Source organism: Gracilinanus agilis, chromosome 2 (genome assembly GCF_016433145.1).
Source record: "Gracilinanus agilis isolate LMUSP501 chromosome 2, AgileGrace, whole genome shotgun sequence".
Lineage (NCBI taxonomy): Eukaryota > Metazoa > Chordata > Mammalia > Didelphimorphia > Didelphidae > Gracilinanus > Gracilinanus agilis.
The window spans coordinates 271,072,960-271,088,955 of NC_058131.1; the positions used below are offsets into that span (position 1 = coordinate 271,072,960).

A 15,996-nucleotide genomic window follows, 5' to 3' on the forward strand; every position below is an offset into this window, starting at 1 on the left:
GATGATTTCACTTTTAGGTGCATAATTGTCAGAGTGGTGGGGTCAAACCTAGAAGACCCAGAATTTGTCTCTGATTCTTTTACTCTTTGTGATGCCAGACAAGTCATTTAGGTTCTCTTTCTCTCCATTTCCTTATCTATCAAAGGGGCATCATGATATATAATTTGTTGACTTGACAAGATTTTTGTGAGAGTGTTAGAAGTTAAGATTCCTTTCTAATTGAAAGGAGGAGAACCTTGTTCAAGGTGGAGTGAGTAAGAGAACTGGCATTCAAACCCAGATTTTCTCAATCTGTTTTGTCTAATGTTCCTTTCACTACATCATAGATACCAGACAGAGGAAGGTCTTCAATGCACCTGAAAAACTTTACAAAATGTGCCAGCAAAAATGAAGGGGTGGGGATAGGGAGTAGGTGGAGTTGGATAGAAGCCACTGATTTTCTCTTTGTTGCTCAAAGTAAAGAACCTTTGAACTACTTCCTATTCTGATAATCATCTCCTTCCCAACAATAAATGCATCAATTATCAGAATTCACGGAGGATGCAGAAACTGAAAAAAATTAGGTCTAATTGATAATTTCGATGGATTTTAATGAATAGTCATTCAAAATGAATAAAGGCATAGGGCTTCCAAAAATAATAATATGCTATTTCATCTCTCCCTTACCCCCTGTTGCTTTATTGTAAGACTTACTGGGATATTGTTCAAAAGAGAGATCAGTTTTCATTGCCACATGGATCTTAGGATATATATATAGAGAAGCACATCTTGGGAGAGAAGCAGACCCATTTTAGTCAGGTTCACTGAGTGAGTGACTGAAGGGAAAGATCTATCTGAGAAGATGAAGGTCCTTTTCCTAACTGTAGCACTAAGCTTGTTCTCCATCCTCCAAGCTGAGGATTCAACATCTGAGGACTTCGGATTTCAGGTGAGATTTCATTGGGAGGGTCTGTAGATTGGAGGGAGGGATGTATGCTAGCAAAAGGTTGTTATTTCAAAATTAGGTCCCAGTTAGGTTCTTTTCAGCTTAGTCTGTAGCCCTGTAACCTTCTCATCCTGCAGTGGACTGCAATTTTAGTGCTATAGACTTCATTAGAAAATGTTGGTTTGAGAATATGATGGGAAGTCAATGCAGGAAGAATATGCCAGGTCAAGAATTTCACTCTTATCTTGCCTTTAATTACTTTATCCAGGATGAACTGGAGATAGAGGATATGATTCAGTTAATTTTATCTTTGTTAATGGCCATTCAGAACAAGTAGAGCTGGGTCTCCAAAGATTCAGTCACTGCCTTCAGGGATTCAGTTTGGAGGTCTAGTGCCAAATGCCTGCTTTAATTTTGGTCATGTCAAAGCTGGGATAGCTTGATAGGTTTGGTTTCCAAAGTCTCATTCACTTCAATCTAATAAAACCTGTTCTTTGTGTATGCTGTCTCCGGTTCCATAAGAATCCCCCTGTAACTGGCTCTTGTATGATTTTTTGCCTTAGAGAAGGGGGTGAAAAGCCAAATGACTAGGAATTGTATGTTGAAGGGATGAATCCTATTACCTCATTTTTCTTCCTTCAAGCTCAATTACATGATCTCAATTCTCTCTAGGGTATATACTTTGTAAAAGGCATGATGACAGACAAAGATTTTCATGGGGAGAAGAAGCCCAAGGAAATGTCACCCTTGATAATCACCCCCCTGGATAATGGTGACATAGAAGCCCGATTTACTGTGAAGTAAGTAGATTACCCAGAATGATCCTATCAGCTGCTTCTTCTTTTACTTCTCCTGTTCTAGGATCCACCCTCAGCACATCTAGTCTGAGGACACGCAGTGTATATTCTTTGTAAGTTAGGGTTAGAGGTGCAGTGGGATTAGGTTCAGGTTAGAGTTAGAATATAAATACACCCACACATAGAGTACATACACACATCTCTACCTATAAATACACACACACACACACACACACACACACACACACACACACACACATATATATATATATGTATATATATATACATATAAATACAGACATCTGTATATGAAACTTAGGCTTATTTTTACCAACAATGGATGAAATGTTTAGAAATGCATTCATTGACTAATTTTTCTGATTCATTGTCTAACTGCTAGTCTCTATATGGCCTCAGGTCTCCTCTAAACTTTCCTCATTTCCCTGTGTATCCCTTTATTCCATATATTCATGGCATAAGCTATCCTAGGTTACATCTGCCAGCCTACTCGTACCATGCCTCTCTCTCCCTTTCCTTTGGGTCACCACTTTGGTTTAGATTTCTTAAGAGATCAAAGTGTTCCATGATCCTCAGCTGTATAGATTGACCTAGAGAATGATTACTATTCAAAAAGTGGATGGGAAACCATGCCATTCTTCTCTGTAAGGGAGAATAACCAGATCACAGGCTGTAATGACGGTCTGATTCTGGATATTTGTCTGTGCTTGCCACGTAGACAACTGGGTCAGGAGTGGAAGAATCAAATCATTTTTTATAATTTTGATAAGAAAGAAACTTCTTTTCTTCTTGTCTCTGGCAAAAGCATTCATATTCATTTTGTTTTCCAGCAAGCATGGCAAGTGCAAAGAGATTACAATGCTACTAGAGAAAATGAGTCAACCTGGCCTCTATACTGTGGGTAAGTGAATCTAATATGCCACCTTAGAGGAATCCTGGCCTGAGGCTTGGACTCCAGTCAGGCCCAAGAAAGGACTTTTTTGCAATCTCGAAGACCAAAGGCTGGTTTTTCTTGACAATATTTAGTGAATTTGCAGGCTTTTTCCAAGGCATAGACTGAGTTGATGAGTGGGTTTGTCTTTCTGCAGGCATGACTAACTAAATATCTGGGTGGGAGGGACTGGCACACCCCAGGGTGGCACAGGTACATTAGGTAGCTATTCTTACGATTTGCTTTGGGAAATCACACGAACATGTACTTGACCTCTCTCCCACTATTGGATACTTCATTGGATAAAAACATATAAAAATACACAATATACAATAACATGAATGCTATTCTCAGTATTCATGTCATCTAGAAAAATGTGTGACACAGTAGCATTCATTAACATTTTAATATGATGACTATCCAGAGGGTTTCTTGGGGGTAAGGGGAAGACACTCGTAGAGGGAGTACTATGGCAGTTATTTAACTGTGCTTTTTGGGATTAGAGGCATGTAAAGAAAGGATATATGCAAAGGATAAATAATCTGCCTCCCTATTTTTTGAGGTGGTGATGAATTTTTCCCTTTCTGTATTGGGGAGAACTGAGTCTGAATAATTTTTTAGAGCTAAGGATAATGATAGCACACTGATGATGTCCTATTTCAACATATGTTTATTAGTTAATTCTTGTATTTAGAGCATTATGATTTTCACTGACATAGAGATAAAATTCAATTTCAACATGGTTCTTTCCAGGATCAGAAACAGAGACACCTTTATGCTTCCTTTGTAACTTTGGACCTGACCTATGATTTAATAGGTATCAGGCACTCCCAGTAAGGAAACTTCCTCTATCAAGTCAGCTGTACCTGTTCTCATAGTCTTTGAGAGTGGTCTGAGGGCACTGAGAAGTTAAATGACTTGCTCACTGTAACGTAACCAGTATATGTTAGAGATGGGACTTGAACTCAGGACCACCATTCTCTGTTAACTAAAGCATATTATCCTTCCAAAGCAGGGCAAACTAATACATTTCTTGACGCAGTTTCCTTATCTATAAATTTAGGAGTTAAACTGATTCTTCTTAGGTCTCTTGAAACTCTTAATCCTTTAGTCCTGGGCTTCATTAATATACACTATGAGATGATAAGTGCATTGGAAAGGGGTCATATGAGATCCAAGGGAAAGTTGTCCTGGACATGAAGTCACCCAACTCTTTTTTATGATTATTGGATGCTGCTTACCAAGTATGGTACCCTTCCTGTTACTGTGAGATCCTAAAGCATGCCTCAGTCTCTTTCAAAAATATTTTCTAAGAGGATTACGGATGTTAACGGTATATCTCCCCACCACCTTTCCACAGAGGAGGGCAAACGTCGTGTCCGCGTAGAAAAGACATCTGTGGATGACCATTGGGTTATCTTCTGTGAAGGCGAGTTCCATGGCAATCAAATAAGATTTGCCAAACTTGTGGGTAAGTAACATGTGATTCTGTGAATCCCACCAAGAGAAGAATGTTAAGATGTGGAGCCACTATGAGAAACTGTTCATTTTCTAATCTTCTGACATTCCCAGATTTGGCACCTCTATAAGTAGCTAGAGGGGGGAAGTCTATTAAAAAAACAAACAAACAAACTCTTATCTGTCATCTAAAAATCAATACCGTGCATTGGTTCCAAGGCAGGAGAACAGTAAGGTCTATGCAATGGAAGTTAAGTGACTTACTCAGGGTCACATAACTAGAAAGTGTCAGAGGCCAGATTTGAATGTAGGCTCACTATGGGCCCAATTCTCAGTCGATTGAACCACCTAACTACCCACAAGGGGATTTATTTTCCATTTGATACAAACCAAAGCCCCCAAAAGTGGCCAGTGGATTCCATGCATTCCCTCCAAATCCTTATTGTCTGGAAGTTTGGCAGCAATACAAACATTGCTTATCAATCACATTCCCAGGCTGTAGATGCTTCCTAACTATACTTTAATACATCTGTAAAAAGCAAGATCCTGCTTTAAATGAAGCTGCAGGAGGGAGGAAGTGTATCTTCATGTTTTACTTCTTTCTTCCATCACACTTCTGGAGATTTGGGAGCATTAGGGCTATTTTGTTTTAGTGTATGGTTGGGATATTTAGATTTTTTTTTTCTCCAGAGTAGAAGGTTTGGATAGTGTTTAGTGTGAGGGCAAAGGACATTTGTTGGCAGTAGATGAGTGCTGTTCAACCACTCAGTTCTCTGATCTCCCCTTGTGCTGGCAATTTAACAAAAGCAAAACCTATGGACTTTTACTATGAGGTGACTATTCAAGGAATAGGGACCAGAGAAGAATTGAGGCAGAATGAACAATTATTTATCCTGTCTTCTCTCTGTAGGTCCACATCCAGAAGAGAACCTACAAGCCCTGAAGGAGTATAAGGAGATGGCCAAACAGAGAGGATTTGATGAAACAAAAATCATCATCCCCAGACAAACTGGTAATATAAAAATGAAGTTTGCTCCACTTTGCCCTGACTGCTTGCTCTATTCCCTGCACTCCAACCCTTTCTGTTCCCTCTTTTGATTTTGTTTCTTTCCTTTAGAAATTATTTTACATTAAATTATTAAGAAATCTTGTATAATTGTTTAAAATGCTATTCAATGAATAAACTCTATGATAGGAAGTGCTTTTAGCAAATCCACTCACATGTGTCTTTGTTTCTGCAGAGGCGTGCACCCCAGAACAAGCTTAAGGTATGTGCTCATTAGAGACTTTAGACAATTTTCTAGAATAATCTAAAATATTATGGTTCATTTGGGATTTAAGGGTCTGCTTGATCCTCTACTGTATCCTTGATACAGCTATAAAAAGGTGAACTCTCAAATCATGTCAGAGGGATTACCTTGTTTTCCTATCTCAAATAGATCTCAGGCTCCTTTGGATTTCTGTTTTGGTGTTTTGTCTTCCTGAATATTAGAAAATGATTTGATATATCTATTCTCAGATGTTTCTTTTTGGGACTCCTGCCTCTTGTTTTCTTCTTAGTAGAAAGAGAGAGAACAATTAACTAAAATGCATCTCTCTTAGGTAAAAAGTGAGAAACTATGGAAAGAATGATGAATGTAAAATGAGTGGTCCAAGTTTTAAATACCTGTTTGTTCTTGGGAAAGTCCCTTAGTCTTTCTGGCCTCAGTTTCTTTTAATATAAAATCAGTGAGGTTGGACTAGATCATTCCAATTATCTTTTCTAGCTTTAAATCTAGGATCTTATAAACATAATCATGATTTGATGTATTCGAAGGTAGTGAAGGTCCATTCTTCTCCAAGTTTCTTCAGGGGATCTCTTACACTCTCCCAAATACATGATTCAATTGGATAAAAAGCTCATTTGCATGCAAGGTTTCAGAAACACTGAAGTTACTCTGCCCCTGGCTTTGTACATGATAGGTTCTCAGTAGCCTTTTACTCCCTGAAGTCATAGAGTCCTAGATCTGGAACTTTTCATCTAGTCCAATCCAATCATTTTTTAGTTGATGTAAATGAAGCCTAGAGAGGACATACAAGTGACCTCTTTGGAAACAGTAAAGCCCAAATGGACAACTATTCCCTCTGACTCCAAATGCCTGTTCTTGTTTTTAAACTTATAATGGTGTCTTTTTCTGAGCCTTTTGTATTTTGGGGCTTACTTCTACTCCTTTGTGTAATCCTCATACCTCACTTTTACTCTGATGTTTTTTAGGTGATGCTTTCCTTCAACTTCAGAATCAATGCTGTCCAGGAAATCCCAGTCATATCCTCAAATGACAAGCTGTTTCTTGTGCCTGGCTGCTACACAAGATTCTGCACTCCCTCTCTCCCCCATTGTTCTTAACCTCTTCCCCCAATTTCTAATATTTTCTTCCAATGCAATATAAATGTAAAAAACACTCTAGTCTTGGTCTCTCTCATTTATTTATTTATTGATATTTATTTCAGAGGTAATGAACTAGACCTAGGTGACAAATAGATGAGATAAATTTGACTTGGGGGCTATGAGCCTTGGATTCCCAAAAGTTGAAAGGAATATGTCTTCTATAGGGTGTAGTCAAAAGCTCCATATGCATAAAACTCAAATAACTGCCTAAAAAGTGAAAGGTTAATTCATCTTCTTTGCATAATGTTAAGCAGAGAAGTGATTATAGCAACTGATTTTATATTTTACTGCTACATAGTTGATCACTTTAAGCCTTTAGCAATGGAGGATCCATCCCCAAAACTATCATCTCGTGAGATGATAGTTTTTGGGATGGATGAATCAAGTGACAGTGTTTGGTGGATGAGGGAAGTATGGCTATATTTGTAGGTGATAAAGAAGCAACCAAAAATAGACAGGGAGAGAATGATGTGAGAGATTGGGTATGATAGAGAGGGGTAGTCTGGTAAAGGAGATGGAATGAAATGGGATAATTTATGCATATAGTGGGATTTTCCGTAGAAAGAAGAAAGGTCACCTATTCATGTGATACAGGAATAAAAGAATAGAGAGATTCAGAAGGCAATGTGTAATGTGAAATGAGAAGAGATGAGTGTTTTGTGAATGGCCTCAACTTTTTTTCTGTAAAATAGGAACCAAGGTTCTCAATGGAGAGTGTGGGGTAAGGTGGGGTGATGGTAGGTCTGAAGTGAGATGAGAAAGTTTCAAAAAAGCAAGAACCTTTATGGTGAGTGGATTTGTGAGTTAATTAGGGAGGTTTAAAAGGACTGTTTGCTGAAGTGGGAGGGCCAAGTTGAGGATATGTAATATATATTCGTAATGGACTCAGTAAAATAACTTCATGATTTTCTCTAGGTTTTTTTTTCAGGAGCACATATATTGGAATGAAGCCAAAAGATAGAGAGCTGAAACTTGGTAGGATAAGATAGGAAACATCATGAAGGGGCAAAGGACTCAGGAGGCCAGAATGAGGAAGGAAAAGAATGTAGTCAGTGTAAAAGTGATGATCTATGAAAGAACTGGAGGGTAGAGGGACTGGAGATCTTGGTGAAGTTGAAGAACAGTGTTAGAATTTTTAAGGCAAAAATGAAATAACAACAGATTATGAGGAGATAAAGAGATTTAAGAATTCACTTCACATGGAAGTGGAGTATTTGTAGGTAATGGAAAGATTAAGGGTAAGGTCATCTTAGTATGTGGCTGTGGTGGGGTAAAGGAGACTATAAGTTCAGGGACAGTGAGATTAAGTTGTTTCAAAGGGTATCAATATGTATATTGAAGTCCTATAGTCCAAAGGCAGGAGTTGAAGAGGAAAGAGTGTAAGCCAGGCACTGCACTCTTTGAAGAAAGTGTCTTGAGAAGAGCATCTTTGAGATTGGTTGATAACTAATATCAACATGTCTCTTGGACTTCTTTCCAGTAGCTCATTGTCCTGACCTTAGGAAGTTCACAAGACCATAGTCTTTTACAACTTCCTTCACATAGAAGCAATCCAGGACAAATGAAAAGAGGGAGAGAGCAAAAGCACATAAATAAGCATCTCTCCCATTAAAGCATCTGGAACCAGTAGTCAGGAAAGAGTCAAAGCATGAGACAGATCCTGGCTGATCAGTGCCTTCTGAATGTGTCTCAGTTCTAGCTAGTTAGTCAATCAGAAACAGTCAGTATTCCCATCCTAAAGTTAGCACACAGAAATTATGAAAAGGTTTTTATTTTTTATTAACACAAAATAATAGAATCTCAGAGTTGAAGGAGATCACAAAGTATATCATCCACCTCATGTCTGAATAGAAATTGCCTTAACAAAATCCTCAATCAGTGCTGACCTGGCCTTTATATGAAGATCTTTAGTGAGTGTATATCCTTTGTCTCTCCATGCAGTCAATTTAAACTATTGGACAGTTATAATTGTTAGGAAAATTTGCATCAAATCCAGTGAAAATCTGCCTCTATGTAACATGGACCCATTGTTCCTAATTCTGCCCTTTGGAACCGAGCACAACTTATGCAATTTCTCTTCCCTAACTTCAAATACATGAAGACAGCGTTTATGCCCTCATACATCTTTCCTTCAGGGTAGATACAGCAAGTTATTTTAACTTGGCCTAAATATGAGGAGAATATAGTTTCTGTCCAACTGGAAGCTAGTCTGGGCAGTTCTTTTTTCTTAAGTCAAAGACTGATCAAAGCCATTAGGAATTTATCTACACTACAGATTAGGGGTAGTTAGAATAGGATAGTTTCTTGAAGGAATAGGGGATGCAGGATGATAGGAACCTATAGAATAGCTGATTAATGAATGCAATCCCTGAAATCAAAACTATTCACCCGGTCCCTGTGATTATTCTTAACAAGTCTACTCATGATTTGTAATTTCGAAGGTTCCTAGGTTCTGATGAACCTGGACTGGCATATTCATAAAAGGTTTTAGAATACTTTGTTCAGTTGTTTTGGTTGTCTCAGACTCTTCATGACCCTATTTGCGGTTTTCTTGACAAAGATACTGGAATGGACTACCATTTCCTTCTCCAGCTCATTTTACAGATGAGAAAACTAAGGCAGAGTTAAGTGACAAGTGCCAAAATCACATAATAAGTATCTGAGGCCAGATTTGAACTTAGGAGGACTCCTCTTCTTGATTCCAGACCTCAAATATTTCACCACCTACCTTCCTCGCTATAAATCTCACAGACTCATTATACTAGCCACATGGTCTATAGGCTAATTAAAGCTGATTATCTGATTGATTGTTCCCCTGGTGGGAACAATAATATAACAATAATAATATAATATATAATAATATAACAAATAAAATCTATGGATTGGTTAAAAGTGATTATGCCTGTTTTTCTTTTCCTTGAGATATTGACTTAGAAGAACACAGCTATCCAATGGTCATTCAAGTCCTGCCAGACCATCTTACTTCTAGACTTCCTCTCCCAGGGCTGGACAGAGCTCACAATTCCCTGTCATCTTTTTAGTGGTAATGCCCAATCATCACAATCTGTGTTTATCCCATATTTAACTATAGAGTTGTGTGAGGTGGCAAAGACCAACAGGAGAGGCTATCTTCTCTTCACAAAGATGCCATTTTTATGATTAATATAAAATCATTTCAAATTCCCCCACTTCCCATCTTGGAATTGAGTTAGGTTCAAGCAGTGTTTCAGGTAGACAGGCTGACACAATTCAGGTTTCCCAAGAAAGAAGACAACTTTATATTTAGGATATTTTTTGATGGGCTATGGTGCTGAGCCTAGGGGAACTTTTCCTACAGTTCTGTTTTCCTCTGTGTAACACTAGCCAAGTCATTCAGCCATTGTGTACTTCCATTCATACATTGCATCAAATGGGGATATTGATACAAGACTTGTTGATCTTACAGAGCTGACGTAAGAGATATGGGGCAATGTTTAGAGAATATAAAAACTTCCCACAGATTAGAGTTGAAGACCTTGTTCAAGGTTGAGTAAGTAGTACAAATGGGTCTCAAAAAATAGATTCTGATACCTGTCTTGTCCTGTATTCTTTCTACACGATCATATATTAAAGTCTAGAGAGAAGTCTCCAGTGCACTTGTAAAACCTTGTGAAATTTGGCAGCAAAATTAAGGGGGAGAGGATGGAAAGTGTTGGAAATGGAATAAAGCCATTTTGTTGTTCAGAATAATCTTTTTTTAAATCAATAAATAATGGTTCCAATTATTGAATTTCTGGGTGTCTGGACTCATTTTATGAAGCACCCCACTTCAACAGATCTTGACAAAAGCAAGATCATCAAAAAGCTATGACAAAACAGATCACTCATTTATTATAAAATTTCCTTTTCTAAGTGTCAAAGTGAGCATATAGGAATAAAAACAGGGAGCAAGAATATAGTTTGATACTACACTGTCCTGTTCCCCCACCATCCTCTGCACTCCAAACTCTTCCTTTCCCTCTTTTGTAGTTTTTACCTCTTTCTTCTGAAACTTTTGTGTTTCTTAGAAGACTATAACTGATTTCTTGAATTGTCTTTTATCTAGTGAGATCTGTGATAGAAAATGCTTTTGGTAAATGTATTAATATTTGTCTTTGTTTTTGTAGAGGCCTGTACCTACATTCCTACTTCCACAGTTTTTTCTCTGGATGTGGATAGCGTTATTTCTCACAAGTTCTTTTGAATTGTCCTGGTTCATTGCATTGCTGCTAGTAGAAAAGTCCATTACATTTGATTGTGCCATAATGTATCAGTCTCTGTGTACAATGTTCTCCTGATTCTGCTCCTTTCACTCTGCATCAATTCCTGGAGGTCTTCTAAAACTGGAATGCACTACATTAAATGCATATTTACTATTGGTCCAAATGTTCAACCTTTGACCCTGGCCAATTTTTAAAGCTCTGGTGAGACTCAGGATTTCAGCCCCTTGAACACTCATGGACTTAGGTAGAGCTGCATACCATAAAGTCTCATTTTGAGTTACTACAGCCGCGCCTGTATACCGTTCTCCATCTACCACAAATGCAGAACCATCGGTAAACAAAGTGAGATCGGGAGAGACCAAAGGAATATCGGTCAGGTCATCTCTCGTCTTTTGAACCATGTCCAAGGTTTCTGCACAGCTATGGATGGGTTCTCCTTCTAATGGTAAGTCTGGCATTAGTGTAGCTGGGTTGATCTCCTTACAACGATGGAAAGTTAGGTTCTCATTGCCCAGCAACACAATTTGATAATGGGATAAGTGCTGGGAAGTAAACGCATGCAGGTTGCTGTTTTTCAAGATGGTATCTATTTGATGAGGAGAGTACAGTATAATTCTACATCCCAAAACCAGATCTGAAGATTTTTTAACCATTAGGGCTGCAGCTGCAATTGCTCTCATACAAGGTGGCATCCCCCTAGCCACAACATCTAACTGGGAGCTATAATAGGCTGTTGGTCTGAACTGATCCCCAAGAGTTTGCATCAACACTGCACTGGCTGTTCCCTTGTCCTCATGCACAAACAGGTGAAATGGTTTTGCATGGTCAGGGATTCCAAGTGCAGAACTGGTCAACACCACTGTTTTCAGTTTTTCTATAGCATGCTTGTGCTCCCGTGTCAGTTTTAAAGGTTCTGAGACAGTGTTCCTACTCAAGTCTGTTAGAGGTTTTGAGATCAGACTATAACCAGGTATCCACTGCCTACAGTAACCCGTAATACCTAATATTGCATGGAGCTGCTTCTTGGTCTTAGGCATGCACAGCTTCTGTATATGTACAACTCTCTTTTGGGAAATCCGTCTCGTACCCTTTTCCAACATGAAGCCGAGGTATTCTACGCATGGTAACACCTTCTGAATCTTACTTTTGGAAATTTTGTGTCCCCTTTCGCATAGCTCTTGCAACAGATATTTACTGTCCCTTTGACAGATTCGAGCACTTGGTGACATTAGCAAAAGGTCATCCACATAATGTACTAGCTTGCTCTCAGTGAATATGATGGTTTCAAGATCTCTTTGCAGGATTTGGCAAAAGATATTCGTGCTTTCTGTGAATCCCTGTGGAATTCGCGTCCAGCAGAGTTGTTTTACCTCCCAGGAAAATGCAAAAATCTTCTGACTGGACTCATGCAGAGGTACAGTAAAATATGCACAGCACAGGTCCACGACCGTGAACCAGGCCACATTACTTGGAATCTCGGCGATGATATTTTCCAGGCTAGGTACCACTGCATGTCCCTTCTTAACAAAATTATTCACTGCTCTTAGATCCTGCACAAAACGCCATTGTGTCTTGCCATTTGGATCTTTCTTAGGCTTCTTAATGGGTAAAATAGGTGTGTTGTACTCGGATATAGTGTAGCCCAAAATGCCTTCTTCTAGGAGACTTTGGCTAATGGGTCTGATACCCTCTGTGGCCTCTTTACTCAACTTATACTGAGGGATTCTAGGTGGAGTACCCTCTTTCACCTTGATCTTAACTGGGGTGGCAGATTTCAAAATTCCCACATTGGTTGAATGCTTAGCCCAAACTTCCTCTGGGATATCTTCCAGTATTTCAAAGATACTCCCTATGTGTTGTTCCTCCTCATCACCCTCCACTTGTCCTAGGAATAGCAAGGGATGGTGCTTGAGTGACTGTTTGGGTAAGTGTAGGAATATCTGTCCTGACCTATCACACTGGATAGTGGCACCTAATTTACAAAGAACATCCCTCCCCCGGAGATTGGATGGAAAACCGGGTATCAACAAAAAAGAATGATCTAAAGTCATTGGGCCTATTTTCACCATCTTAGATCTTAGCTTGGGCACCAACTCCATTTGCCCAGTGGCTCCTTTTACTCTCACAGACCCCATTAGTGCACAATTTTCTGGTGCTGATGTCAACATAGATCGGGTTGCTCCAGTATTAATAAGAGCAGGATAGATTTGATCTCCTATAGTCACCATAACCAAAGGTTCCCTGTCTTTAGCTGTCTGATCAACAGGTACCAAAGGTGTTTCTATCTCTATGTCCCCCAAATCCCATTGATCTTGTTCTAGGACTTCTGTCTGTGCTGGCTCAGGATTCTGTGAGTGTAATGATGGTAAGTCTCCTTCAACAATGGCTTGTTGGACTGCCAATGCCTGAATTGGCATCCCTGGACTGTTCATGGGCCTATCAGTGTCAAAATGTATCTCAGTTTTCCCAGACCATGAGTAAGGTAGAGTGTCCTTCTCTTCACCGAACATGCTTTGCTTGACTTTAGCAAAGTTAGATTCAGGAGAGGTATTCCTCTGCATTAAAGGAAATTCTACAGAATTGGGAATGTGTTTTTGGTTCATGACTACATCCTAATCCTGTAAGTCTATGTTTTCTTCTTGTATTTGCCCCCTAGACTCCATGTCAGTAACAGGAAACTCAGCTCTAGATGTATTTTGCATAGGAAACAAAGTCAGTGTTGTAGATTCTTCCTTTGTCCCTATTGATGTCATTTTGTTCCTCTCTTGGCTACTGACATTTATGAAACTAAATTCCTTTAAATGCAATAACTCAGAATCTACTCCAAAGGCAGCTCTCTTTGGAGTATCACAGGCTTGAAAGTGTGCTACATTTTCATACACTTGACCCTGAAGTAGGCTTGGTACAAATTCTCTAGCTCCAGGATCTAGCTTTAAAATTCCTTTACACTTGTAGCTACTAGAGTCTTCACTTTCCCTTCCAGCTTCCCTAGTTGGTGATAGAGAAGAGGTAGTACCTGTGTCTGAGAATTCAGCACTTTCCTTCTCAATGGTCTGCAGGAGCTCATCTCCTTTATTGACACTGTCCATTTCCAAGAGATCCTCATTAGAACAACTGTCTATATTCATTGCCCTTGCTGTTTGGCTTTGCTGTACATGTAAATGATCCACAGTCTTACTACAGAATGGTTCTGTCCCCCCATAGTGAGAATCAAGGAATGCTACTTTCTTCAAGCTTTTATCAAGAACTTGTGCAGATGTGCCTGGTTTTCTGTCAGTGTACCCCATATCACTGTTTCCTTTCCCATGAATTCTCTCCTTAATTTCTATTATATCCTCCTCCATTTGCAACTCCTCCTCAGTCATATCTTTGTAACTTTGTGTTACCTCCTCCGACCCATAATTCATAATATCTTCTGCACCCATTTTGTTCTCAGATTCCTTTGCTACATCATTATCACTGCCTTTCTTTTTTCTTGCAACAACTGCTTTCTCTAAGACTGCTTCCTCGGTTCATAATGTACGAGGTCTAGCACCTTGGGACAGGTATTCTTCCATTTTTGACAAGCTTGGGGACCTACTAAAGTTGGCACAGTCATGGTCACAACATCTGGCCTTCACCTTATCACTGTATCTACTATTGTTGTCCCTGTTGTTATTATTGTTGTTACTATTTTTATCTGGAATTATAGTATGTATTTCTCCTGTTGTTATTGTTATTATTCCTGTTTCCAAAGTTAATCTGAGACTTATATCTACAATCCCTTACCACGTGGCCAATTTTTGAACAAAGGAAACATCTCTTAATTTTGTTGTTAGCACTGCCACTAGATTGTCTAGGCCTGCTTTGGCTCCTCTGATTGGTGGACATCAGAGCCATATTTTTTATTTCTTCTACCTCTCTGGCCTTCTGAGCTTCCCTCAATTGCTTTTTAAGCTCAGCAATCTCTTGATCTTTTTCAGAGTTTCTAGATGTTTTAGAGTCACTATCCTTTGAGTCATGGACATAAGCTGCTGTCTTTCTCAATTCCTCAATGGGCATGGTCTCCCATTGTGGGCAATGCAGTCTAAAATAGGTTTGAATGTAGTTTTGACTCCCTTTTACAAATTGCCTCCTGATATGCTGAATGTTGTCTTCAGCAGTCATGTCCCTGAACCCTAGAATAGTCTCTCCAGCTTCCAGCAGTCTGTCTAGGTATAAGCTTGGATGTTCCTCCTCCCCCTGATTTAACTTTTCAAATGAGCCCCATGCATTTGATCATTTAGCATGGAGTCTCATCGCCTCTGCCAAGTCCTCCCTGCATCTCCTAAGATACGTCATGTTTGCATGAGAGGACAGCTCTAGATCTTGATGTTGCTCAGGCCATGATGCTAGGTTGGGGTTGTTCCTTGTCTCTGCAAGAAATTTAGCTTTTTCAATTGGGGTAAATAGTTCTGTTAATAAGAGTTCCACATCTTCAAAATTTGGATTATATAGCCTGACTGCCCGTTTGAATTCTTTTATCGCCTTATGTGGATTTTCGAAGAACTGGGGGAACCTCCTTTTTAAAATCTCTAGATCCCCTCCAGTAAATGGTTTATAGCCTTTAATATGTATAATCCCAGCATCCGGTTGTACTATTGTTCTGTCTGTAATAGGAAGTATTGTTACAGGAGCTGACTCTGCCCCTGCAACTTCTTGCTTTTCTGGGTTGTCCTTTTTAATCTCTTGTTGTTTTTCACCCCCTTTCTTTGTTGTGTCTGTGCTTTCTATGATTTCCAGCTGCATAATTGTCCTAGCATCAAGTTCTTTCCCTTCCCTTATTTGTTTGTTAATTTCTATTAGTGTTTTCATATATTCTAACATTTTTTCCATAGCCAGGTCAGTAACTTAAGTGTTTCCAAAAGTAAAAGCCAGTATCTTTCTCAAAATCATTAGGGCTCCATATCCAGTGGCAGTCATGGCTATGCCTGTTGGTACATAAGCCAATGCCTCTCCAACTGTAATTGTTAGCCATAGATAAGTGTCATAAAATTCTATTATTGATCTAAAAAATTGGGGAACAGTGACAAACCAAAATGTAGCACAGGTTTGCCAAATCCCATAAATTAAAACAGCAGAGCACCCCAAGGTAACTATTGCTCTGTTTAACATGTCAGCCATCTTATCTCTTCTCCACTAGGTCCTATAGTACAAATCCTAGGCTGGCTGGCCAAAAC

At 39.2% G+C, this 15,996-nt stretch overlaps 1 protein-coding gene across 1 annotated transcript; it reads left to right on the top strand.

The window, feature by feature from the left end:
* Positions 1 to 841: 841 nt before the first annotated feature.
* LOC123235169 (late lactation protein B-like) lies at positions 842 to 6,443 on the top strand. Its single transcript, XM_044661246.1, has 7 exons — positions 842 to 928; positions 1,598 to 1,725; positions 2,571 to 2,641; positions 4,032 to 4,142; positions 5,040 to 5,141; positions 5,371 to 5,397; positions 6,384 to 6,443. The coding sequence occupies exons 1-6, from the start codon at positions 842 to 844 to the stop codon at positions 5,394 to 5,396; spliced, it is 525 nt and encodes a 174-aa protein (XP_044517181.1). The 3' UTR covers position 5,397; positions 6,384 to 6,443.
* The last annotated feature ends 9,553 nt before the right edge of the window (positions 6,444 to 15,996 follow it).

Coding starts and splice junctions, on each gene's coding strand:
- LOC123235169 (XM_044661246.1), top strand. CDS start 842: ATGAAGGTCCTTTTCCTAACTGTAGCACTAAGCTTGTTCTCCATCCTC. Junction 2,642..4,031: donor ACCTGGCCTCTATACTGTGG/GTAAGTGAATCT, acceptor ACCTTTCCACAG/AGGAGGGCAAACGTCGTGTC. Junction 5,142..5,370: donor CATCATCCCCAGACAAACTG/GTAATATAAAAA, acceptor TTGTTTCTGCAG/AGGCGTGCACCCCAGAACAA.